Source organism: Podarcis raffonei, chromosome 2 (assembly GCF_027172205.1).
Source record: "Podarcis raffonei isolate rPodRaf1 chromosome 2, rPodRaf1.pri, whole genome shotgun sequence".
NCBI classification, from domain to species: Eukaryota; Metazoa; Chordata; class Lepidosauria; order Squamata; family Lacertidae; genus Podarcis; species Podarcis raffonei.
The window spans coordinates 116,844,268-116,870,859 of NC_070603.1; the positions used below are offsets into that span (position 1 = coordinate 116,844,268).

Sequence of the window (26,592 nt, forward strand, 5' to 3'; positions counted from 1 at the left end):
AACAAAAACATAAAAAACATAAATTTGACCAAACTGCGGGAGGCAGTGGCGTGCTCTGGTCCATGGGGTCACGAAGAGTCGGACACAACTAACCAACTAAACAACAACAACAAAGTGAAGGAAAACATCTCAATAAGTGTGGCGTTCGTATGGAGCCGGTACACCACTAATCCGCTGCCACCAACCAGGTTCTCCCCGGTAAATCACTTAGTCTCAGTCAGGTTCTTACAAACACAAATAAACTTTAACTGCATTCAAAACGTTGTTACTCTTTACCTTCTTAGTCTTATTTTATCCTGTCTCTCTTCTACCTCCCCTCACACAAGAACCAACTGCACTAACTGTCTCTCTATTTCCAACTGTCTGCCAACTGCTTTCCCAACTGCCTTTCCCAACCAACCAACCAACCCAAACCTCCAGCTAAGCCCTTTTATAAACAGGTAGGGTCAGCCTCTGGCTTTTCTATTGGTCTACCTGTTAACTCTTCTCTCCCCCTGTACAGACATTTAAAAAAGAGCAGGCAAACGCCACAATAAGCATCAGGGCTGGCCTAATACATTTTGGCACTTGAGTCAAACCCCCAAATGGAGCACCCCCCTTCCCCACCAGGGTGGGTGAAGATCGATATCAGGTACAAAGGGGTGGGGGTGGGGAGAAAGATCGACATTGGCATCTGCTGATTATATTACATATTATTTCGTATTGTTTTAATATGTATTCATGATGGGGCTTCAGCCTTTCTACAAAACCTTTTTTCCACACAGAAGGTGGGATAAATATATGTAAATAAACGAATAATTATGAAAGGTCATGGTGGTTTGATCTAAGGTTTCATTTCTGTTCCACCTTCCCTTCAAATTTTATTTATGCATTAAATTTGCATGCTGTCCTTTATCTCAGGGTGGTTCACAGCATAAAAATACAAGATAAGAACACAAAATGCAAAATAAAAAGAAGGACCAAACAAATGGATAACTCTCCTCAACCCCACTCCAAAGAACTTGTGGCGGTGGGTGCAATTCAGTGTACAGCTACAGAGATTGTTCTGTCAGTGTAAGAATTTCTGCTTCCCCTGTGGAACAATATCCCTTCTCCCCCCCCTCCAAACGCTGATCTGGGGGTTCTCTTAACACTCCAGGGTGTATTTGGGGGAGATGGGATAGGGCGGTTTTCCAGTAGCACAAACTTTCCAAACTTTTCATGTTGGCAACACACTTTTTAGACATGCATCATTTCGTGACACGGCAGCAATTCAGTTTTACAGTGGCACCTCGGGTTACAGACGCTTCAGGTTACATACGCTTCAGGTTACAGACTCCGCTAACCCATAAATATTACCTCAGGTTAAGAACTTTGCTTCAGGATGAGAACAGAAATCGTGCAGCAGCTGCGCAGCAGCAGCACGAGGCCCCATTAGCTAAAGTGGTGCTTCAGGTTAAGAACAGTTTCATGTTAAGAACGAATTAAGTTCTTAACCCGAGGTACCACTGTACTAGCAAACCGGAGGTTAAACTAACCCCTTTCCAGCTGACAGTTTGGAAAGCTCTGCACTAGCAGAATGGGGTCATTAAATTCAGCCCAGTGTATATGTTTTGGTTTGCCTCTTTCCTCTGCACTTCATCGTTTTATCCTCACAACTCGTGTGAGTTGGGTTAGCTGAGAGGGAGTATGAGTGGCCCAAGTCAAGCTGTGAACTTCCTGACTGAGTGGGGGTGAGGATCCTGGCCTCTGACAGGTCCTTGTCCGACACCCCACCACCCTGGCTCCCTCTGTCATGACTAAAGCAGAAACTGGAAAGTGCTGGAAGATTCTAGAAGGTTCATTTCTTATGCAAATATTGTTTTGTGTATCTCAAGGCCACGCTGTTCCGGACAGTAAAACAAGGGACTATGACATCCCTGTCACGATCCCCTCCTCCGTTACACCTGTGTAACATGTTTCAAAATGCAATGAGTTGTATTGAATGAAGCGCCGTCGGCATTCTGCTGCCGCAGCAGGACTTCCATTTCCTCTCCCCCAATCTGTTCCGGAAGTCCCCACCCTCAGGTGGGACAGGGTCTTAGGGCAGCCCTGGTCCCAACATCATTATGAGACACCATTGCCATGCGCCCTCTGTCAGTGGCAGCAGGGGCACCCATGGGTTTTCCAATGGGGTGCAAAGTTAAAAGTTTCAAAGGAAGGAGCAAGCGAGTTTCTCTTATACCAAAATTGATAAAAATGGAGCCCATTGCTTTGACTTCATGTCTCAGCTTGTACAAATGCAACTGACTCTTTTTAAAAAAATGAAAGTGGGAATCTGGGGGTTATAGTTCATCCAGGGGAGCAACGGTTCTCCTCCCTCCTTCAGCAATATTTTATTGCTGTTTTGCAGTATTTAAAAAAATTAGTGCTATTTGCTGCTGTGAGCACGATTCTGAGGGAAAATATCCTACAAAAATAACAGGTATGTTCCTGCCCGGTTTCAAACCGGGGACCTTTCGCGTGTGATGCAAATGTGATAACCACTACACTACAGAAACTGTGCTCTGCTCTTTATCTTTGCTTCTTCCCCCAGCTGAAAGCACGCCTTTATTGTGCAATTTCCCCAAGCTTGAGCGTAAGATCCCACCTCAGTAAGATCTTCACCTCCCTGGAGATGGATAGGGAGCAAAAAACTTCACTTGCTAGGCCAGGCAGAAAACTCTGTGGAGGCCCAGTCCCTCTGCAAATGCCTTTTCAACATAAACAACAACTCCTGTCTGGTAAATGGATTCCCTTACAGAAAATTGATTTAAAGGACTAAGGAAAAACTTGGCTATTTAAAAAGGCGTTTGATTAAATATCTTTCCTAGTCTGAGGGCTTGTCCACAGTTCCACTTATGCTGTGTCTCGAAAGCACAGGTCTGAGCAGTTTTCCCTTTGCCCCACTCTGTTCCAAGGGCAATAGCTTCGAACAAATGTCAATCTGAGGAAAACCGGAATTGCCGTTCCCTCCGACTGAGTGCTAAAGAGCTGGTTTTCCGGGGGGGGGGGGGGGGAGCTGAGGCACAAAAGGAAGTGTAGATAATCCCTCAGTTGAAAATGTTGAGGTTCTTGACTGAAGCCCTTATGTTTTGTTTTTATTGTATTGCTGTGGTAATATGGTAGAAATACGGCCATAGTGAGAAAGGGACATATTCCTCCTAGTTTCTGACTGCGGACCTTGCACATGTGAGGTGAATGTCTCTTTTGGGAAGAAATACGGATTGAAATGGAATACAGTGGTACCTCAGGTTACATACACTTCAGGTTACATACGCTTCAGGTTACAGACTCCGCTAACCCAGAAATATTACCTCGGGTTAAGAACTTTGCTTCAGGATGAGAACAGAAATCGTGTGGCGGCGGTGCAGCAGCAGCAGTGGGAGGCCCCATTAGCTTAAGTGGTGCTTCAGGTTAAGAACGGTTTCAGGTTAAGAACGGAGCTCCGGAACAAATTAAGTTCTTAACCCAAGGTACCACTGTAAATTAATAAAAACCAGGGGAAGGATTGCACCAGCTGGGACTCGAACCCAGGTCACAAGGTTGGGAACCTTGTATGATGCCTCTACACCACTGATGCAGCTAGCAAAGATTTGCTTTCTACCCAGAGAAGGAAGGCTGCAGGAAAGTGTCGGGCAGCTCCCCAGATCTTCTCACGCGCAGTATAATTGTGTAAATTTTGCCCTCAGATTCTTGCTGTGCATCCCTTCTTGCCTGCTTGCCCTTTTTGTTCCCTTCAATTGGTCCAGGCTTCCATTTTCTGTAAGAAGCCTCCCTGACCCTAATAGGTTCCTTGACTCTGCTCATCAACCACACTGGCATCCTCTAGGACTCGGCAGTACCTTTTCTCATCTGGGGTGCACATTCCAGCCGAGTTTTTTTATTATTGCAGTTCTGAATAGCCCCCAAAGATTTTGGAGCGATGTGTCCCTCTCGACCTTCCCTTTAAAAATACTTTCATTTCTGAAAAGCTGAAACGGAGTAATGAAATTTGGAATCTCACATGACGGCATGAAGAAGACCCTGGTGGTCTAGTGTTCAGGACTTGGTGCTCTAACAGGGTTGATTTCTGGCCAAGGAAAGGGCTTGCTCTCTCCTGGAAGTGAAGCTCTTGCAGCAGCACTGCCTTGAAGCCATGCTTGGGCTGGGTTTCTACAGAAAATGTGCCCAGGCATATTTCTATGTAGCCTTCTTAGCGCAGTAGGCAGCGCGTCAGTCTCATAATCTGAAGGTCCTGAGTTCGAGCCTCAGAGAAGGCAGCTTGCAGTTTTCTTTGTTGTTGTTGTTTTTGCAAAGGGTGTGCACTCCTCTGCTCTCTGAGTTGCTCACCTGTTGCTTCAGGTGTGAGAAGGTGTGAGTGAAGGCCGAGGTAAGCCCCTGTGCTTGAGGAGAGCAAATTACACTTTGAAAAAAGAATAAGGCTCATCAGGTGAAGGAAGGGAGGGATGAGAAACACCTTCACCACCTGTCCCTGATGGTCTAGTGGTCAGGATTTGGCGCTTTCACCGCCACGGCCCGGGTTCGATTCCCGGTCAGGGAATCTTTTTGCCAGGGAGAAGGAGCAATGGCTTTGCTGTGGTTCGTGTTCTATAGGTCACATTGAGGGATTCAGAAAGAAATTTGGTTAAAGGAGGCCTCTATCTTGCCATTCTTCCTGGTGGTCAGGATTTGGTGCCCTCACTGCCAAGGCTAGGCCTTGATTCTCAATCAGAGGATCCTTTATTTTCTCTATTTTGAGGCTTTTTTATTAGTTGTTTTACAGAGAGAAATAACACCAATCAACATTCCCACCTCCATTACCTCCCTCACATACCTTCCACTATCAATTATTGGTTGCAAATGGACCCCTGTTCCATCACAAGAATTAATACAACCATCTCAGCAATGCTCACCAATCTTCTACTGTAAAAGGTTAAAGGTGTACCTATTTAGTATATATTGAGGCTCTAATTATCACTGACTGCAACATTTCTCTGATGAAAATAGGGGCATCCTAAGGAAATACAGGACAATCCGGGATAGAAGAGATAGATCTCCCCCCCCCAAAAAAAGTGGGTTTTTAAAAAATTATTATTATTATTATTTAAACTTCTTACAATAGTCTCTGTCGTGTTTCAACAAAATACACAGGAACACTAATAACGGAGGGCAGGAGGTTAAAAAATAAATGAGAATGAATAGATGTCCATGATCAGCCTCAGACAGCATGGCCAATGACTCAGGAACGATGGTAGTTTGAGCCCAAAAGCATCTGGAGGGCCACAGGCCTCGTTCCCCTGGTACAGAAGCTAAAGAAAAAGTAAATTAGGGGCACAGAATAAATATTGTCCTTTACCTTTCTGACTCATCCCAAAAACTTAAAAACAGTAAGCGCTGGGTTCCATCTTGGGTTAATACCATTAGTGGAACGCTCATTAAAATCTCCACTACAATGTGACCTCAGATAGTAATGCAGATTTTAATGCTATAGACATTTTTTTGGATGGGTATTTTTGCATAATTCCAGGAGTGGAGGAACCTGTGGTCCAGTGTTGTTGGACTCCAACTCCCATCAGCTAGAACCAGTATGACCAATGGTCAGGGGTGGTGGGACTAGCAGTAAAATAAAATAAAAAAATATAGGGGGCCACGGGTTCCTGGTATCTGAGGAATTTTGGCTCAATTGTTAAACCACTCTGCGTAGCTCTCAGCAAACAAACTACAGGTCCCAGAATTCTTTGAGGGAAGAGATGATTGTTTCAAGTGGGATCATAGTACTTTGACTGTATGGTATGTTTGTAACCTCTGACTCTGTGACAAGGATGGGGAGCCTGTAGCTCTCCAGGTGTTGCTGGACTACAGCTGACTTCATCCCTGGCCAATGGCCATACTGGCTAAGCCAAATGAGATTTGGGAGGGTCCCAACAACATATGTGGGGCTCAGGAGCCCAGTTATGTCACCCCTTGTCTGCAGAGCTGGCAACCTCTCACCCTTTTTTGAACACTCTCCCTTGTGGAATGTTCCCTCAGCCTCCTCTCCTCTCCATGGGAGTCCTCTGGGAAGCTGCTGCTGCTGTCCCTGGTCGCTGAGCTTCTCCCCTGCCCCAAAGAGAGGTGTCTCTCAGAGACACCATTCCCTTGTGGAACTTATGGAACTTGTGGAGCTGTCCCGTGAATCCACTGGATGACATTGCGGAAGAACGCTGCCTCAGGAGAGTGAGGAAAATTCTCAGGATGATTCACACCCTGGCACTTTCTTTGATCTCCTGCCCTCGGGCAGAAGATATAGAAGCATGATTAGTCGCACCAACAGGGTAAAGAACAGCTTCTATCCGTGGGCTGTTAGGCTGCTGAATGAAAAGATAACAAGAGGGCAACTGACTTTTGGGTTTGGTGGGTGTGCGTCCATAAACGAGGGGAATTAAGACTAAGAGAGCTGAGCAGGGGGTTGATCATGTAATCTTACTGTATACAAGTTGTACAAGTGACAATAAAGTGTTTCAATTTCAATTATAGCCAGGGCTGTTGCAATAAACAGCTGTGCAAGCCTTTGGGAAGGAGAGACAAGAGAGGGCATCAGAGAAGGGAGGGAAAGAAGAGAGGGGCAGAGGTCAGTGTTGCCCGTGGCACCCTTGACCATCATTCAAGGCACCACAGGTGCCACAGAACCCTGGTTGAAAACCACTGGCCTACAGCACAAAGGTAAGAATTACATCCATTGCTTCTGACCCTGCCCACCATGGGCATGCGGCCCTCGGGATGAAGAAGCTTCCCCGCCCTCCCAAGGAACCTTTTATAATGTGAAGTTTCAGGTTTGGTACATCAACCAACCACTTCCAATATCCCATTAAAGATGACCACACCTTCGTTGCTAATTTTCAAGTGACAGTTCTATGGTTTTCTTTATTTTTAAGGGAAACATTCTTTTAAAAAATTAAATTCTGCATTTGTACTTTGAGGGAATCACATTGCTGAAGTGTGGCCATCGCCAAGGCCTCATCCTGTCTGACAACTCTTAACATCCAGGGGGTTGGCTCCCACGTGGATTTTCTCGTGTCTACGCAGATCACTTCGATTAAGAAACCTCTGCTCGCACGACGAACATTTATAGGGTCTCTCTCCTGTGTGGATTCTCCTGTGTATCAGAAGGTACCCTTTCTGAATGAAGCTTTTGCCACAATCCGCGCACGTGTTTGGTTTCTCTCCCGTGTGGATCCTCTCATGTGTCAGGAGGGACGAGCGCCGAGTGAAGCACTTCCCACACTGGGCGCACCTATAGGGGGTCTCGCCCGTGTGGGTCCTCCGGTGGATGACGAGCTGCAGTCTCCGGCTGAAGCTCTGCCCGCAGTCGGAGCAGCTGTACGGCTTTTCGCCCGTGTGGATTCTCTCGTGATTGATGAGGTTGCACCGGATGCTGAAGCGCCTCCCGCATTGTGCACACTCATAGGGCTTTTCTCCTGTGTGCATTCTCTTGTGCCTCACCAGCGTGGACTTCCGGTTGAAGCTCTTGCCGCAGTCCAGGCACGTGTACGGCTTTTCTCCAGTGTGGGTCCTCTCGTGCACGACCAGGTTGGCCTTGCAGTTAGAAGTCTTCCCGCAATACAAGCATTTGTATGGCTTCTCGGCCTGGCTGAAGCTCCTGTCCTCGGACTGCTCTTTCTTTATCTTCAACTTAATGATCTCCTCCTGGAAGGGACTTTCATCTAACCCGGCGCCCACTGCATCGTAATGATAAGCCTGTTTGGCTGCCTTCCCAGGAGGGTTTTCCCAAGGACCTCCCGGCGCCGGGGGACTTCCTGGCATCAGCCCCATGTCAAGCCCCTGGAAGAAATCTCCTTTGGCTCTTCCCAGGGATATTCCACAGAGGTCTGTCTGCTCAGGTCTTTCCAGCTGGAATGTCTCCTCTTCATTCTCCTGTTCTTGCCCATCACCTTCAAAGTGGGGGGAAAGAGAGGAAAATCATGGCACAATAAGTAGAGGCTTGTAGAAATTCCCCATCCCTGTTCCATTACTTTCTGTCCCTCAGTTTTTAGAGGCACCCCCCCCTCAATAATCCCGGGGGCCATAGTTTGTTAAGGGTGCTCAGAACTGTAGTCTCTTTTGTGCAGAGGAGGGCAACCAAGATGATCCAGAGTCTGGAAACAAACATTAAACGGAACAGTTAAGGGAGCTGGGTATTTTTAGACTGGAGAAGAGGAGGCTGAGAGGAGATAAGATAGCCATCTTCAAATATCTCAAGGGCTGTCATATGGAAGAGGGAGGAGGCTTGTTTCCTTCTGCTCTGGAGGGAAAGACCAGAACCAATGGCTTCAAATCACAGGAAAGGAGATTCTGACTAAAGAAATTTCTGAGAGTCTGAGCTGTTCAACAGTGGAAGAGGGTGGACTCACCTTTGAGGTTTTTAAACAGAGGTTTAAAATGATTCCTGCATTGCAGGGGGTTCAACCAGATTTGTTTATTCATTTCGTATGTATTTCATAAAATTAATACACTGCTTGACCTGTGGTTGAACTGTTTAATTATTTGCTGAAGTTTAATTTTACTGTTTACTACAGCGATACCTCCGGTTACGAACTGAATCCATTCCAGAGGTCTGTTCGTAACCCAAAACCATTCTTAACCCAAGGCACGCTTTCACTAATGGTGCCTCCTGCTGCAAGCACGCCTCTGGCGCACAATTTCTGCTCACATCCCAGGGCAAAGGGCGCAACCAGGAGCAATTACTTCCGGGTTAGTGGAGCTCATAACCTGACGCATAACCCAGAAGTATTCATAATCAGAGGTACCACTGTATTAGATTCTGATGGATTGTTGAATGTTGCTTTGTTTGATAAAAGTTGTTTGTTTTAAAGTTATTGTGACTTTTATATTGGATCAGATTTTTACTATTAATGTTTGATGTTTTATTTCGTTTTTATGTCTTAGAAGCTGCCAAGAGCGGCTTGGGCAACCCAGCCAGATGGGTGGGGTATAGATGTATTATTATTATTATTATTATTATTATTATTATTATTATTATTATTATATTTATTACTATTATTGACTGTAAAAAGCGCCCCTCAACGACGACCCTTTGAGCCCCTTCCAACCCTACAATTTTATGATTCAGTGATAGTTTTGTTCTAACCCCATTGTCGGACACAGCATTTTTATTTGTGTTTTAACAACTAGCAATTAAAAGTCTTGTGAATTCTTACCGAAGAAATGGGATTCTCCATCACCCTCCTGCTTGGCTTCCATGGAGAGCTGCATCTTCCCAGGGGCCCAGGAGTCCTGTTCTGAATTAGGGCTGCTGACAAATGAGTTTATTGACAACCCTGACTCCTGGAAAAAAAAGTGGACGATAACAAATGATAATAAGGAGGTTAACAGTATCGGTGCAGATGGCTTAATGACAAGGATCTTGATAGGACATTGTTGTGCAGAAAAGTAAAACCCCAAGAATGAGAATTTACAGTGACAGATTTGGAATTTATTTTGCAATGTAACTAAGGTTGTTTCAGGCTTCTATGTATATTCTCTCTCACATGTGCAGGGACAATGGCAGCTGTAGTTCATCCACATCTGGAGGGTCAAAGGATCCCCACACTGGGCGTAAGCAAACACACGCAGCCATCCCATCGATCTTGGGGCCAAACTAGATTATTTTATTTAAAAAAAGCAGAGCTTGAGGAATTGCCGCATCCATTTCTCTGTCCCTCACGCCAATAGACTGCATCCCTGCCATTTTTTTCTGGGTTCTCTCAGGGTTTTCCAAACACTAAGACACTCACCTTTCCTTCCCACCCTTCCGACTCTTGCAGCTTCAGGAGGAAATCTTCTGCCAGGACGACTGCCTTGCTGCAGGTCTCCGGGCCTTGTTCGCCCACCCAGCTCTGCATTTCCAGAGGCAAGATGCTCAGGAACTGCTCCAGAATCAGCACTTCCAGGATCTGGTCCTTGGAGCGTTTCTCTGGCTTCAGCCATTGGTGGCAAAGCTTCCACAGCTGCTTGCAAACATCCCGGGGCCCCTCAGCCTCCTCATAGCAGAAGCGCCGGAAGCACTGGCGTTGCGTCTCTGAGTCGGCGGCGTCTTTGCTCGCTGTCTTGTCCTTCCCTTTCCCTGAAGAATCCAGCCCTCTGCTCGGTTTCTGAGCTCCCCGGAGGCCCAGCACAGCTGCAGTTGCCCAGTCTGCTTTCGGCCACTGGCTGGCCCCAGCTATTTCCTTGAAGGAGGCCTGGAACTCCTTCGTGTCTGCCTCAGAGATGGGCTCAGGTAGCCTGAGGTGCTTCCATCCTGAGCAAGGGAATTCCACTGTCTTCAGGAACTCCTGCTGCTGGTTTTCCCAATGTTGCTGCAAACCTTCCTCTGGCTCCTGCTTCACTTGTGCTGGGCCTTCGCCGGTCAGGAACTCCTTGATGGTCCCGACTTGGACAACCTGAGGATCCCTTTCGCCTGCCTCCAGCTTCTCCCGGGATCCTGGTTCTGTTGGGTCCTGCTCCTCCATTTTTATTTCTGCCTGGAGTTCCTGGGCTGAAAAGGAAATTCAGTTCTTGATCAAGGGCAAAGCATTAAGAACATAAGAAGAGTCGGCTGGATCCGGCCAGTGGCCCATCTAGTCCAGTATCCTGTTCCCTCACGCAAGCAGGATTTGAGCCCAAGAGCCCTCTGCCCTATTATTATTATTATTATTATTATTATTATTATTATTATTGAGCCCTTTCCTCTGGGAATTTGACTAATCCTCTTTTTTATGCTTTTTATTTATTTTCCCACACAGCAAAAATTATACATTCCAAATAAAACACAAAAGAAACAACAAATTTCCAAATAAACCAATATACACAAATCCTTAAATTCCTAAAAGAGACTTACTTCTATTGTTTAAGTTTTTTTCTTAATTCACAAATTCTTAATTTCTCCACATGACTTCCAACCTCCTCATTGAGGATCCATCCTTTTTCTTCTTATTATTATTATCACTGCTTCAGTATTCCTTATTTCCATGTCTTTCTTTTGTTTTGTTTCATGTTTTCTTAATCTAACGTGCAGCTTGGGGAGTTTAGTCAAAACATGTCCAGGTTTTCACTTGTGGACGATGTTTAATTAAATATTCTTTATAAATGTCCCGTTCATTTTTATACATTTGGGTTGGCTCTCTCCTAATTATCTCAGTTAATTTAGCTAATTCAAGATTATTTTCTAATCCTCTTTTAATGCCATCTAGGTGGGTGCCCATCACTGCCTCCTGTGGGAGCAATTGCCATAGTTTAATTAAGCACTGCAGGAAAAAGTGCTTTCCTCCATCCTGAATCTTCCAGGGAGGAAGGTTGCAACCACCGTACTGCAACACAATCCTTCACATCTCCCTACGATCTGCAGGGGAGACCTTAGTGGAGGTGCCACCACTGGGGACTGCCTCGTTGGCGGTGACTCAGGTGACAGGGCCTTCTTGGCGGTGGTTTCCCGTTTGTGGAATGTCCTCCCTAGTGAGGTGCACCATTCTCCTTCATTGTTAACTTTTAGGTGAAAAGTGTTCCTCTTTACCCAGTCATTTGATGGCTGAAAATATTAGTTTTGAGAGTTGGCGATTGCTTTTAGTTCTTAACTTTTTTTTAAAGGCTGCTTTTAACCGTTCTAGAAGTTTTGATTGTATTGTTTTGGTACTGACGTGTTTTCCACCCTGAGCACTTTAGCAGGAAGCGGTGGGATATAACTAATAAATAGAGAAATTGAAGTTCTCTTCAGAAGTAAGCCTCATTTAGGCTCCTGATATCTGTAAGGCTGTCTCACTTGTCAAGATGCACTTCTTTACTCTGACAGTCTAGTGCAGTAGTGTCCAAACTTTTTTCAAAGAGGGCCAGATTTGATGAAGTGAAGGGCCGTGAGGGCCAACCAAAGGGCCAACTAAAGTTGTTGACTTTTTTTAGGATTGAGCTTTTTTTAGGATTGAAGTTGTTGCAGTTTTTTTACTCCAGGAAATAAACTGCAACGGGGGCCAGATTAAACTGAACGGCGGGCCAGATTAGGCCCCCAAAACGGACTTTGGACATGCCTGGTCTAGTGGAAAGGGTCATGGAATGGCAAGTAGAGATGGAAGGGACCACAAGGGTCATGTGAGGGTCATGCAATGCAGGGATCTTTCACCCAACATGGGGCTCAAACCCACGACTCTGAGATTGAGAGTCTCATGCTCTACCAAGGTCGTAGCTCAGTGGTAAAGGTTCTTCATTCCTGCATTGCAGGGGGTTGGACTAGATGATCCTCAAGGTCCCTTCCAACTCTATGATTCTATGATTCTTTTTAAGTACTTAACTCGTTCCGGAGGTCCATACTTAACCTGAAACTGTTCTTAACCTGAAGCACCACTTTAGCTAATGGGGCCTCCCGCTGCTGCCACGCGGCCGTAGCACAATTTCTGTTCTCATCCTGAAGCAAAGTTCTTAACCTGAAACACTATTTTTGGGTTAGCGGAGTCTATAACCTGAAGCGTATGTAACCTGAGGTACTGTACCATGCAATAACCACAGCAGAGTTGCCAATGCAAGACAGTCAGCAACCCCAGAACTGATGCTGGTGTTTCCTCACAATCCTGTCCCATTCATGTGTGAAGTGGGAATGCAGTGGAGAACCTTATTTTAACACCCAAAATGGGTGTGTGTGAAACAGCCATCTTCCAAGCTGCAAGGATTGTCGAGGTAACATGCGTGAAGCACTTTATGCACTCAAAACATGATATCATAATGTGCAGTTACTGCTACCCTTAAGGTTGCCAACTTTCCAGGCACCTCCGCTCCTGTGCTTTTAAATGGCAGGCAATGACGCTCGCCGGCACCTTCATGCCACAAAGTGCTTCGCTGTTTTGATTTCTGCCACCTGCCTCTGTCAAAGGCAGAGGAGCAGGCCTGACTTGGTTCCCCTCTGGATAAGTTGGCAACCCTGGCTGCCAACTGACCTGTGGGAAACCAGCTTGGCCTGCTCCTGTGCCTTTAACAGCAGCCTGCCATTCAAGAATCAGCTTTCTGCAGCAAGGGAGATAAATGCAGTTGCAAGCTGACTGCTGCACACTGAGCCCCTGGCAGAAGGCAGAAGGCATGCTGGCAACGGTAAAAGGGAAATCTGGGAACATCGCCCTCTGCAGCTTTCCCCCACGGCTCCTGATTTCTCTGGTATCTCCCTCTTAATTGTTTTTTTTCCTTCTTTCTGTCCAGCGCCTGGGGGGGGGGTTAACTCACCCACTCCTTGCACCTTTGGCATTGTTGCAACCTCTGGGAAGAGATCTGCAGCCCCCAATGGCTCCATCCAAGAGGCAAAAACCCCTGGAGGGAAGGAGGAAGGTGGTGGATCAGGAAGGTGCCTCAGCTTAGGTCACAAGTTTGCATGCTCCTCTAGCCGGCACAGCTCTCTGTGTTTAACTCCTTCAGGGCAAAGGCACATAAAACAGTCAGGGATCCTAAAACATGAATGGGAGCAGAAGTTGCACATGAGTCCCTGGGTGACCTCTCCCGCTCTGGCAATTTGATCTGTTTTGTCCTGTTGCAGGCTGCCTACTTAAAATGTCAACGTGGAATTGCTAGAATTGCGAGGTTTAGCCCTTTCTCTGGGACTTTAATAGTTAAATCTCAGGGAGAAGGGGAATGGTTCATTCTTGTCTCTCTTAACAGCACATTCATGCTCATGCAATAAGGCCCAGGCTGCTTTTCCACGGGCTGCAGCTGCTGAGACAGATTTGGAACTACTGACCTCACAGTGGCAGGGATATGGACATTTCCCAGCAGTTCTGTAACCTCAAAGTGGGGGGCGTAAAACAGCTGGACTTTTAAATCTGCCAAGGTGGTCTGATTCATATGTAATGCAAAACCATGGTTCGCAAGACATCCTTTATAATTTGCTTAATGTGATCATTTTGACCTGGCACAACAGCTTAACCATGTTTTTATTAACATGACTGGGATAGCTCAGCTGGTAGAGCATGAGACTCTTAATCTCAGGGTTGTAGGTTCAAGCCCCACTGTTATGTACTGAGTTGAATAGGATCCAAACTGCAGCAGTCTGATTGGTCCTAGAACAATAGGATCCAAAAGGCAGCAGTCTGATTGGTCCTAGAACAATAGGATTCAGAATGCAGCAGTCTGATTGGTCCTAGAACAATGCAGCAGTATGATTGGTTGGCATGAACTACCCAATCATGCTCCAGATAGAAGTGAATCCACAACCTGATTGGCTTACAGTAGAATTCCGGAATTAGCCAATCATGTGCAGCCCATTGTGTAAATAATGTATATAAAGCAGATACTTTGAGGGGACATTCATTCATTCCTCCTCACCACTATGAGCTGAATAAAGAGCATGAAATCACTTTGCGACTCTGAGTATATTTCACTGGCGACGAAGGTGGGATCCCGCTGAGCTGACTGCCACACACAGCACCGCAGCACCGCCACCTGCCACACCGCTGCCTCGCACCGTGTTCCAGGCTTCAGCTCCGGGACACAAGGAACTCAGAATGGCAACCGACAACAGCTTCTCGCCATTCAACCCAGCATCTGGAGACTGGGAAGCGTACGCCTCCCGTTTCACCTTCCTCCTAGAAGCCAAAGGGGTCACCGACGAAGAAGACGCCAAGAAGAGGGCGATATTCTTCAGCGTCTGCGGAGAGGAGACGTTTGAAATCGCCCGGGCTCTCCTTGCGCCTGAAGACGTCGCTACTGTTCCATACAAAACAATAATGGAACAGCTGAAGGGGCACTTTTCGCCGCAGCCCTCAGTGGTGGCTCGTCGAAATGCCTTCTACGCAAAGCGGCAAGCCCCTGGGGAAACCATAACTGGGTTTGTGACCTCCGCCAAGCCGCCCGGTTCTGCAACTTCTCAGAGCTGGAGAACATGCTTCGTGACCGCCTCGTCGGTGGCCTGAAGGATGAGAAGCTGCAACGACGCCTCTACGCTAAGAAGGACCTAACGTTCCAGGTCGCTCTGGAGGAGGCCCTGGCAACGGAAGCTGCCGAGAGGTCGACGCAAGAGGCACGGCCGAGCCAGCTGTCCCAACCGAGGGTCCACCACGAAGACCTCACCGACGACTCAGGATCCGACAGGGAGGAGGTGCACCGAGTACAGCAGCGCACTCAAGCAGCCCACATACCACAGCTGCCTCGACGAGAAGGAGGGAACTGCGCAAGCTGTGGAGAAAGTCACGAGAGGAGGACCTGCCGTTTCCGCAACGCAGAGGGCAGGCAGTGCAGAAAGTTGGGACACATCGCCCGGGTGTGTCGGGCTCGGCCCACCCGACGCCAGGCATCAGATGACGAATCCAAGAGCCCCAGGTCCCGGGGCCCAACGCACCAAGGCAACTCGACAGAGCTCACGGACTTCCAGGTATACCAGTTGCCCCACCCCAACGTAGAGAAAATTTATGTTGACGTACAGATAGAGGGGGCCCCATGCCGCATGGAGCTTGACACGGGTTCAACTCTATCCATAATCTCGGCAAGGACCTTAAGGAAACTGTGTCCTACTGGGGGTCCCAAACTCAGGCCGGCCCCATTCACCCTCCGGGACTTCCAAAAACGTAAGGTCCCCACAATGGGGGTGGGGACCTTCAGGGTGCAATACCGAGGGCGGACGCGGCAACTGGACTTGCTTGTGGTCAAGGGCCCCTACATTAGCTTACTGGGATTGGCATGGTTTGGACCACTGGGGCTAGCCGTCACCGGGGTGAACCACACTAGCTTACAAGTGGACGTGGACGCCATATGCAAGGAATTTCCGGGGGTTTTCGATGGGAAATTGGGACAGTATACGGGGCCCCCCATTGCTCTACAGCACGGGTGTCAAACACAAGGCCCGTGGGCCGAATCCGGCCCGCCAGACCTCGTCATGTGGCCCGTGTAGCCGCCGCCGGCCGCCAGCCTTCACCTTTTATTCTCACTTTTTTTTTGACACAAGAAAGCCGCCTCTTCAGCGCATGCGCGGCAGCCTACAAGCCAGAGAACGTCTGCCCTCTAGCGGCGCCGGCCGTTCTACACAGGAAACCTCCACTTTACATGCATTCAGGAAACCTCCACTTGTTTTTATATTGAGCGCATGCCATCCTGTGATGTGACAGATCCAACGGCTGCCTGAACAACCGGCCCTTTGAGGGTGACCAAACTGCTGATGCGGCCCCCCGATGAATTTGAGTTTGACACCCCTGCTCTACAGCTTGACCCCGCAGTACGACCGGTCAGGCTCAAGGCCCGCCGGGTCCCGTTCGCCCTGAAACCCCGTATAGACGAGGAATTGGACCGGCTCGTGGAGCAAGGAGTGCTGGAGCCGGTGCCTAATGCCCCCTGGGAAACCCCAATCGTCACGCCCGTCAAGCCTAATGGTGCAGTCCGCATCTGCGCAGACTACAAATGTACCATAAACGAGGCCCTCACGGCCCATGCATACCCAGTGCCAGTGGTCAGCCATGTTCTTGCCACCCTGGCTGGGTCGAAAATTTTTGGCAAGCTGGACTTGGCCCAAGCATATCAACAGCTGCCAGTAGATGAGGCCACAGCAGAGGCACAGACGATTGTGACGCACAGAGGAGCATTCAGGGTAAAGCGGCTGCAATTCGGTGTCAGCGTGGCACCAGGCATATTCCAGAATCTAATGGACTCTCTACTTAAAGGGATTCCTGGCGTCACCCCCTTCTTCGATGATGTGTTGATTGCCGGGCCCACACCAGAGGAGTTTGAGGACCGCCTCCGCACCGTTCTGCACCGTTTCCAGACGGCGGGTCTCAAGGTGAAGCGGGAAAAATGTCTACTAGGAGTGCCTCAGGTGGACTTTCTGGGATTTATGGTGGACGCAGAAGGGGTCCACCCGACTGGGGACAAGGTACGGGCCATTTGTGATGCCCCAGCGCCCAAGAACAAGACTGAACTTCAGGCCTTCTTGGGACTATTGAACTTTTACCATTCCTTCCTTCCCCACAAGGCGGCGGTAGCGGAGCCCCTACACAGACTCCTGGACAAGCGGGCCCCTTGGGTGTGGGGCCAGCGCCAGGAGGCCGCATTCCAGGCAGTCAAGGACTTGCTTGTCTCAAACTCGGTCTTGGCACACTTCGACGAGAGGCTGCCGGTGGTGCTAGCATGCGATGCCTCGCCCTATGGAATTGGCGCTGTCCTGGGACACCAACTCCCGGATGGAAGAGAGGTACCGGTGGCATACTTTTCCCAGACACTCAACGCAACCGAGCGGAACTACTCGCAAATCGACAAGGAGGGTCTGGCAATCGTGAAGGGAGTAAAAAAATTCCATGATTTCTTGTACGGGCGGCCCTTCACCGTGGTGACTGACCACAAGCCGTTGCTTGGCTTATTTGCCCCTGAAAAGCAGACCCCCCAAGTGCTGTCTCCTCGCGTCCTCAGGTGGTCAATTTTCCTTGCCAGCTACCAGTATGCACTGATTCACCGTCCGGGGAAGGCGATGGGCCATGCGGATGCCCTCAGCAGGCTACCACTACCGGAAACAGGCCCCGACCCAGCACCTGCACAAGAGGTTATGAGCCTGGAGCTGCTTCCCGACCGCCCCATTCAGGCACAAGAAGTTGCACACCATTCCAAGAAAGATAGGGTCATCTCCCGGGTCCTGGACTGGGTGTGGAGGGGATGGCCCAGCAGCAGCCCCGGGCCAGAATTCGCCGGCTACACAACCCGCAAACATGAACTGTCGGCCCACAAGGGGTGCCTGTTATGGGGAAGCAGGGTCGTTGTTCCCCAGCCCCTCCGCAAAAGGTCCTCACAGCCCTACACGAGACACACCCAGGGGTAGTAAGAATGAAGGCCCTTGCCAGGAGTTATGTGTGGTGGCCGGGGATCGACGGAGAGATAGAGGCCTGGGTCAAACACTGCCAGGCCTGCCAAGAATCCCGCCCAGATCCCCCAAGGGCCCCAGTCCAGTCCTGAGAGTCCGCCCGAGCACCATGGTCACGCCTGCATGTGGACTTCGCTGGCCCCTTTCAGGGGAAAACATTCTTCATAGTGGTGGACTCCTACACCAAATGGCTGGAAGTCGCACTGGTACCGTCCACTTCTACGTCCGCAGCCATCTGGGTACTATGCAGGCTGTTTGCAACCCACGGGCTCCCTGACACTCTCGTCTCAGACAACGGGACTGCATTTACGTCAGGAGAATTCCAAACCTTCACAGCGCAGAACGCCATCCGCCACATCCGTTCGGCGCCATTCCATCCTGCCACCAATGGCCAAGCAGAACGCATGGTGCGGACCACCAAGGACACCCTTCACCGCATGACGCAAGGGGATTGGGAGTACCGCCTTGCCACATTCCTTCTAGCACAGCACAGCACCCCCAGCTCAACGACTGGCCGGAGCCCCGCTGAACTACTAATGGGTCGGCGCCTTGCAATCAGATTGGACTGCCTTCACCCCGATAGAGCTCAGGATGAGGTAGTGGTGGGGGAAGGCAGGAACCCCCGGACCTTCGAGGCCCAGGACCCAGTGTACGCAAAGAATTTTGGGGCAGGCCCAGCATGGGTACCCGCCACAGTCACCAGGGTCACTGGCCCCGTGTCGTACGAGGTGCTAACAGATGTGGGGCAATGCTGGCGCCGCCACTGCGACCAGATACGGCGACGATTCCCGGGAGAAAACCAGGAGGAGGAAAGGTCAGAGGAGTCCCAAGGGAACAGAGGGGCAGTGAGGCCCATAGAGCACGAGGGGCCAGCAGGAGAGGCAGAATCAGTAAATACAGAGAGGACCTGCGAGGCCGAAAGGACACCGGAACCAGAACCACGACTGAGCGAGCCGGTTGCGCCAGACCAAATAGCCCCAGCACAGCCAGCATCCTTGGAACACGAGCCAGATCCTGAACCCCGGACCAGGGAACACCCCAGGCCGCAACGCACACGTAGGCCGCCAGCGTACCTCGAGGACTATGAATGCGACCTCCCGGGCAGGACTGGAACTTAGAGGGGAGGGGTGTTATGTACTGAGTTGAATAGGATCCAAACTGCAGCAGTCTGATTGGTCCTAGAACAATAGGATCCAAAAGGCAGCAGTCTGATTGGTCCTAGAACAATAGGATTCAGAATGCAGCAGTCTGATTGGTCCTAGAACAATGCAGCAGTATGATTGGTTGGCAGGAACTACCCAATCATGCTCCAGATAGAAATGAATCCACAACCTGATTGGCTTACAGTAGAATTCCGGAATTAGCCAATCATGTGCAGCCCATTGTGTAAATAATGTATATAAAGCAGATACTTTGAGGGGACATTCATTCATTCCTCCTCACCACTATGAGCTGAATAAAGAGCATGAAATCACTTCGCGACTCTGAGTATATTTCACCCACATTGGACAAAAGGATTCCTGCGGTGCAGGGGGTTGGACTAGATGACCCTTTGGTGTCCCTTCCAACTCTACAATTCTATTATTTGCAGGCGCAAACAGTATTGAAGGCAAGATGATGCATTACCACCATCAGCCCAAGGCTGCGTATATACCGTGTTTTTATTTTATTATTTTATTTATGGTAAAATTTATTTATCACATCATTGAAAAGCACGGAGAACCCATACATTTAAAGCACCGCCCCCCCAAAATCCTGGGAACTGCAGTTCGAACCTCACAGAACTACAACTCCCAGCATCCTTAATAAACTACAACTCCCAGGATTCCGGCGGCGGGGGAGGGGACGTGGGACGCGCTTGAAATGTTTGTTCACAGCGTAAAAATGAACGCACAATAAAAAGGACACCCGGAAGCCCTGCCGGTTACTTTCCCTACATCAGGCTTAATGGGTTAAAAGCACCGAGCTCTCCTGCCTAGAGAACCCGCAGCCAAAGCGGAGACATTATTAATAATATTGTTGTTATTATTGTTTTTTAAAAAGTTCCATAGAATTCCTCTTCCTGTCCCGCCCCCTTGGTTGAGTATCTTTTTGAGTCGTTCCGAAGTTTGGAATTATTATTATTTTTTGCAATTTTGCCGCGGCTGCAAAGGAGTCAGCGCCTTTTGGGAGCGGTAAGTTAAGTCGGGGATTTGGGAGAAGAGGGCGATCGGAGGCGAAGCGGCGGATGGAGGGGAATCCGAAGCAAGGAGCAAACACGATGCACAGCGCTCTCCCCGCCTTCCTTTCCCACGCCTGCCAGATCAGAGGGAGAGCTTGTTAGCTGGATCTTCGCTGGGCCACACACCCCACCGCGTGCTCTTGCGGGAAACAGAACCTCCACCTACAGGTGCAGTGTACCCCTGTAGGCCAGATGCTGTGCGGAGCGGGGAGGAAAGAACAGCAGCAACCAAAAAAAATCAGGGTAGGGTTGTTGCTTTAATCTTTCGCTTGCAAGCTTCAGAACGTAGGCAGAGATGAGCAGGAACACAGCTGGGAAGTTTTTAGTTGTTTGGTGTGTGTGTGTGTGTTGTGTTTTCCTTTTTTTAAAAACACCTTTATTGAAATTTCAAAAACTACATAATTATATGTGCACTAAACATGGTGAGACGTAAATAAGGAAGAGAAAAGGAGAAAGAGAAACAACCCATGCAGAAGGGAAAATAAAGGGGGGGGGACTATATATTTTTGCAAGTTTGTTATTGTTCTTCGCCAGATCTTAACCTATTACAGTATTTGTAAGAACAGATTCCAAACATCATTGAATTTGTCCATGGCAAGTCTGTGTTTATATGCAAGTTGTTCATATGTTGTGAGTTTGTGTATAAGTTTTCAATCCAGTTGTAGAAGGGAGCTGCATTTTTATTTTTCCAATTCATCAGTACAGTCATACCTTGTGTTGCGTCTGCTTCATGTTGCGTCTTTTTGCATTACATCCCGCGGCAACCCGGAACGGGTTACTTTCGGGTTTCGCCGTTCACACATGCACAGAAGCGCTAAATCATGCTTCACGCATGCGCAGAAGTGCCAAATCATGCCGTGTGCCTGCTCAGCACTTCGAGTTGCGGGCATTTCATGTTACAGACGGGCCTCCGGAACGGATCTTGTCCATAACACAAGGTACCACTGTATCAGTCTTTTTGCTGTGGTAAGGGCATGGAGTAAAAGGGACCCCTGACCATTAGGAGAGTCCACTCCTATTGTCCTTTTGTAAGGTTCCATGTGCTGGGTATATAATTCAAGAGCATATTTTGCACTGTAAATGTAAGGTTGTTCCGTACAGTTCTGTTGATGGTTTCAGTTACCTTCTGCCAAAATTATTTCAATATAGGACAATAAAAACATATGTTTTAAAGAAGCATTATCCCTATTGCATCTCCAGCAGAACTTAAGCAGAGACGAGCTGGAACACCGCTGGGAAGTTTTTAGTTTAGAGAAAAAGGAAAGGGAGGTGCAGGATGGAGGTGCATAAAGTTATGTAGAGAGAGTATTTTCTCCCTCTCAGTCCTAGAACTCCGGCACATCCAACGAAGCTGAATGCTGAAAGGTTCAGGCAGATGAAAGTACATTTTCACCCAGCGCAGGGTTTAACTACAGAATTCGCTCCCCTGAGCTGTTGTGGATGATCACCAACCTGTACTGGTGTAAAAGATTAGATAAATTCATGGGGGATAAGGCTTTCCGTAGCCACTGGCCTGCCACAGCATGGGCATAGTGGGGAGGGGGTCAGCTGCTCCTCATCAAGTAAATAAATAAAAATACTTAACAAACTGACCAATCACATCACATATAGCCTGGTTCTGCCCCCCCTAACAAAAGTCCTGTCCCCCAAACATAAATTATGGCTACGCCCATGAGTCACGATGGCTATGCTGTACCTCTGCTGTTGAAGGCAATATATACCAGGTGATGGAGACCACAGAAAAAGGTTTCCATCTTGAACTCAGGTCCTGCCTGTCTGCTTCCCTTTGATGCATCTGGTTGGCAACTGTGAGAACAGGATACTGGCCTAGATGGGCCATGGGCCTCCTCCAGCAATGCTCTTTTTGTTCTTGGACCAAGGCTCCGTCCAGAAACTGAATCTGAAAGAAATGGGCCTTGCTGTTCTTTTGCAAGGGGGGAGCGATAAATTTTATTCTTTCAACTTTACAACATATGACATTTAGAGCACTGCAAACACTATTTGAACGTTCATATATGATTGACCATTCACGAAATGCTACTCATTTAAGATATCCACCTCCCAGCTTAATAGGACTGTTAAAGCATCACAAAACCTACTTCCAATGCTTTCTCCATCAAACTTCTCAGCCAAATATCTGACTCCTAGAACCTATGGCTTTGCTGCTGCTTTCTGTCGTTGTGGGTTTCTCGTTAAAGCCAGCAGGTTTGGCTGGCACCAACTGTTCCCAAATCTGCTTTAAGAATTCATGCTTGCCTGTCTTTGAGCTTCTGTTCCTCATCCTCTCTTTCTTTCTCATTACACACATTTCTTTTATGCTCGCACCCCAACATATGCACTGAAATCTCTTTGTGCTCTGAGGATAATTTGTCTGGGCTCCAGGAGGAAGATTATAGAGGTTCTTGATGGAGAGAAAATAGGGGAAATGTTAGGAATGCGATATCAGAATGCAACCATTCAGCTGACATGATCAAAGGGACGGTGCATCTTCCCTGCATGGAGGGGGTGGGGAATTATTATTTTTTGGCCTCTGGCCCCACCCTCCACTGGCATGTTTAACTGGATAGCTCTGTCCTTAGAGCAGGGGACCTAATCTCAGAGTTGTGGGTTCAAACCCCACGTTGGGCAAAAAGATACCTGCATTGCAGGGGGTTGGACTAGATGACCCTCATAGGTCCTTCCAACTCTACAATTCTGTGATTCTGTGTGACCCTTCCTTCCCCAGAAGGGATTGCAGCCCTCAGATTGAAAAAGTTCCCCCACCTCTTCTGTATGATGAACAGCCTTTCTGATGTGCTTGCCTTTGCTACGAGTAGCCACGTGAGGAGGTGACGCTGTTTATACATTTTGAATTTGGTTTTCAATGTTTTATCTACGTTCTTCTCTCATTTTTTAATTGCATTGCTTTATCACTGATAATTTTGCCACCTTTGGGAGGAAGATCAGGAAGTACATTCCAATTAATCGATGGGCAGCATCTAACCAAGTCCCATTGCAATTAATGAGACTGAGCTGGTTTGGCATGTCAATTTCCCTGGGTCTGCTTTCAGTTGGATGAGAAATAAATAAAACCCAATAAGAATTCCCTGGGAAGATGTTCAGAACTTGTCTTTCAGATTCCCAGACTAGAGGCGCTCTTCTGCAGCTCTTGGAGGGTTAAATCCACTGAGCTGCAATTGCTAGAGAGGGAGGAGGTTTGGGAGGGAAGGGAGGGAAGAATGGGATTGCATTCATGAATGCCACTTCCTGTCTGCTGCCTTTGCCAACTGGGATTTTGAATTATCTTTGCAAGCGGCTGGAGAAAGATGTCTCAGAGCAGTGAATTAAAGGTACCCGGGATGATGGGTGGAGAGGAGGAGGAGAAAAAAACGATGGGGAGGAAAAGGCAGATTGGGGGCAGGGGCAGGAAAAGCGGATTTGGGCAGGCAAGTTGAAAAGTGCTGTGGAAAAATCCCATAAATAACTAAAGAGGCAGGAAATTGCTCCCTGGCACGGTCTGGTAACAAGAAAGAGGGAAATAAACACAATCTGTGCCTCTTGGGCTCAGAAGCTGAGAGGAAGGATGCCTGAACTTATATATCAATCCATACGCTGCATTTCAAGAGAGATCCTTTCCCCCTGGGGATTGGGACTAAGCTGGGAACAACCTCTGTCGAATCAGCCCTGCAGCATCTTACGTGGGTGTTCTAGATGTGGGATGTTTGTGAATTCTTTCCATGTTGCTCTTTAATTTTTTATTACTTCTGCGGTAGGAGAGAGCTGAATTCAGCAGGAGTGGCACATCTCACTGCCGTGAAAATTAAGAACTACCTTAATACCAGGTCAGACTAATGGTCTGTGTGGGCCAGAATATTCTACATCGGCAGTGGCTCATCCAGGGGCATTTCTGGGTACCTTAAAAACTTGGGGAAGGGGTGTAGCATTTCCCTTGCATGCAGATGTTTCCAGGCATGTATAGGTAGAACTGGGAGAGAGTTGTGGCCTGGATTCTGGTCTGACTATAACAGATTACAGAACTGGGTCCAAACCATAGCTGTCAACTTTTCCCTTTTCTTGATAGGAATTCTATTCGGAATAAGGGAATTTCCCTTTAAAAAAGGGAAACGTTGACAGCTGTGGTCTAAACTAACAAAATGAATTTCCATAGGGACAAAGTTCTGCACTTGGGCAGGAAGAACCAGATGCACAAATATAAATATGGAGGAAACTTGGCTTAGCAGTAGTACATGTGAAAAGGATCTAGGGGTCTGAGTAGATCACCAGCTTAACATGAGTCCACATTGAGATGCAGCAGCAAAATAAGCTAATGCTATTCCAGGCTGCATCTATAGAAGTATAGCGTCCCAATCAAGGGAAGTAATGGTATCGTTCTATTCTACCTTGGTCAGACCACATTTGGAGTACTGTTTCCAGTTCTGGGCGCCATAATTTAAGAAGATTACTGACAGGTTTGAACATGTGCAGAGGAGGGTGACCAAGATGATCAAGGGTCTGGAAACCAAGCCTTATGAGGAACGGTTGAGGAAGTTGGGTATGTTTAGCCTGGGAAAGTCAAGATGGATAGCCATCTTCAAATATCTATAAAGGGCTGTGGAAGATGGAGCAATCTTGTTTTCTCCTGTTCAGGAGGTAGGATTCAAACCATTGGCTTCAAGTTACAAGAAAGGAGATTCCAACTAAGCATCAAGAAGAACTTTCTGATGTTGAGAGCTGTGACTCTCCTTTCTTGGAGGTTTTTAAGCAGAGGTTGGATGGGAATCTTATCATGGGTGTTGAGATTTCTGCATGGCAGAGCATTGGACTAGATCACCCTCAGGGTCCCTTTCAGACTCTACCATTTTATGTTTCTGAAACAATTTTTCACTTTCCGAAAGAATGCATGAACTGAAATACACGGCTGTTGTTTGAAACCCACACTTCGCTGAATTTTGCAGAGCAGTTCTTTTGTCAAGTAGTGTGTGCAAAAATGCATACAGTGGGATATACATGCATATGCTGGCGAAAATGATGCACACAACAACATTATGCCAGGGGAAATAGCTTTGGTATATTTGGCAAACTTGCACATAAAAAAGGTGTATGTTAGGAGACATTTGCACTAAAACGCTGTTGAATTTTCATGAAGGCTTTAAAAGAGAATTGCAAACTGGCAAAGAGAACTTAAGATTGGACAATGAAAGACATAAAGAAATAATTGCCCATCTCCAGTCCCCCCATATGGTTAAATAATAAAGGAGACAAGGAACTATAAAATGGTGATTTTCTTGAGTCAAAATGAGAGTGCCCCTAAACATTTTTTTTTAAGAAAAAAAGCACTGACTATTATTGGTGGTAGTAGTACTGTACTGGTAGTATTAATTACTTAGTTGCTTGTTACCAAAAAGTTTTGGTTACAAGCAACTAAGTAATTATTATTACTAGTACTACTACCACCGATAATACACGTAAAAACATAAATACATTATGCTGTTAACAGAGTTCATATAAGACAGCTGCATAGTTATGCATATTACAATTTTTTGTAGGGTACTATCCACTTAATCAGATGCTTCAGTATTTATCCTGAGTTGCAGGTGTATGTGGGCATGTGTGATACATAAAACACACCCTTGCGCAGGCACACATGGTAGTGGGATGTGCAAGATGGGGATTGTAAACAGTGAGGTCGAAGGAACGAAAATGCAGAAAAGTATGGACGATTTTATTACATTATTAACCATGGCCATTCACAGAAAAATAATAATTGTTCATTTAAGTACTTGTTCCGCTCAGGGCAGCAGACAGCAACAAGAGCAAAACAGTATGATACAAAGGAAAATAGATTTAAAGAAAGGTTTAAAACATTTTTTTTTAATTAAAAATGTTTGGGAACATTTGGAACACCTAAATGTTTGGGAACATTTGAAACAATTAAATTTGATATCACTGGCATTGGAAAGGCAATTGGCACATGAGGTATGATGAAAGAAAACAAAGAATTCTAAGCCTTTGTTCAAATCTAATCCATAAACTGAACCTCTTGAGGAACTGTAATCTGGAAGTTTTACATGGCAGTTGCCATTTCAAGTTCCTTTGTTCCAGGATTATTGCTTTAATGGTGGTTACAGAGTGTCCTGGAAGTTGGAAATGTCCTCCCCGGGTTTTGGATATTGCCAATTTTGTTGTCAGATTTTTGTCCGCTTGTTCTTTTCTGTAGACCAGGGATGGTAAACCTGGGGTGCTCCATATCTTGTTGAACTCTCAACTTCTGTCTGTCCCAGCCAGCTTTTAGCACATGCTGATGGTAAGGGATGTTGGGGAGTTGTGGTCCAGCAACACCCCAATGTTTCCACCCTTGGTGTAGACTCCGCACTGTAGAGCCCTATGTTATTTATCCTCTGCAGAATGCAGAACGGTGTCATTTGCAGATGGTGGGACCTTGTGCTTTGCCACTGAATAGCGGTAATAATAATGCTCTGGTCCATGGGGTCACGAAGAGTCGGACACGACTAAACGACTAAACAACAACAAGCGGTAATAATAATATCACCTTCCACACGTGTCTCAAAGTGCTGCTGTAAAGGTAAAGGGACCC

General features: G+C 47.4%; 2 protein-coding genes and 4 non-coding genes across 9 annotated transcripts in view; 3 read left to right on the forward strand and 3 right to left on the reverse strand.

Annotated features, from left to right (window-relative positions):
* Nucleotides 1–2,446: 2,446 nt before the first annotated feature.
* Nucleotides 2,447–2,519, reverse strand: TRNAV-CAC (transfer RNA valine (anticodon CAC)). Its single transcript has one exon. It is a non-coding gene; the product is annotated as a tRNA-Val (tRNA).
* Nucleotides 2,520–3,509: 990 nt separating this feature from the next.
* On the reverse strand, nt 3,510–3,580 carry TRNAG-CCC (transfer RNA glycine (anticodon CCC)). The gene has a single exon. It is a non-coding gene; the product is annotated as a tRNA-Gly (tRNA).
* A 606-nt stretch (nt 3,581–4,186) lies between these two features.
* Nucleotides 4,187–4,259, forward strand: TRNAM-CAU (transfer RNA methionine (anticodon CAU)). The gene has a single exon. It is a non-coding gene; the product is annotated as a tRNA-Met (tRNA).
* A 209-nt stretch (nt 4,260–4,468) lies between these two features.
* Nucleotides 4,469–4,540, forward strand: TRNAE-UUC (transfer RNA glutamic acid (anticodon UUC)). Its single transcript has one exon. It is a non-coding gene; the product is annotated as a tRNA-Glu (tRNA).
* Nucleotides 4,541–6,851: 2,311 nt separating this feature from the next.
* Nucleotides 6,852–13,343, reverse strand: LOC128409019 (zinc finger and SCAN domain-containing protein 30-like). 2 transcript variants are annotated; one of them, XM_053379179.1, is made up of 4 exons: nt 13,208–13,343; nt 9,753–10,492; nt 9,177–9,303; nt 6,852–7,910 (listed from the first exon to the last, which is right to left on the reverse strand). In XM_053379179.1, exons 2-4 carry the CDS (start codon nt 10,464–10,466, stop codon nt 6,976–6,978), a joined length of 1,776 nt encoding a protein of 591 aa, XP_053235154.1. In that variant the 5' UTR covers nt 10,467–10,492; nt 13,208–13,343; the 3' UTR covers nt 6,852–6,975. The 2 variants fall into 2 exon arrangements, with proteins under 2 accessions (XP_053235154.1, XP_053235153.1); XM_053379178.1 differs by having other exon boundaries at nt 13,195–13,342.
* Nucleotides 13,344–19,710: 6,367 nt separating this feature from the next.
* Nucleotides 19,711–26,592, forward strand: part of LOC128408998 (zinc finger and SCAN domain-containing protein 2-like) — a 28,017-nt gene continuing 21,135 nt past the window's right edge. Inside the window, exon 1 of one of the 3 annotated variants that reach the window (XM_053379131.1) lies at nt 19,711–19,971. Coding sequence is in view for 1 of the 3 variants with exons in the window: in XM_053379129.1 (XP_053235104.1) it covers nt 23,324–23,347 (24 nt within the window). In the remaining 2 variants the exon portion in view is untranslated. Of the gene's footprint in view, nt 19,972–20,075; nt 20,187–23,225; nt 23,348–26,592 lie in introns of those variants that run through there. The other 2 variants (XM_053379132.1, XM_053379129.1) reach the window with 2 other exon arrangements.

Coding starts and splice junctions, on each gene's coding strand:
- LOC128409019 (XM_053379178.1), bottom strand. CDS start 13,261: ATGGAGCCATTGGGGGCTGCAGATCTCTTCCCAGAGGTTGCAACAATG. Junction 10,493..13,194: donor GCCAAAGGTGCAAGGAGTGG/GTGAGTTAACCC, acceptor TTTCCTTTTCAG/CCCAGGAACTCCAGGCAGAA. Junction 9,304..9,752: donor CGGAAGGGTGGGAAGGAAAG/GTGAGTGTCTTA, acceptor TTTTTTTTCCAG/GAGTCAGGGTTGTCAATAAA.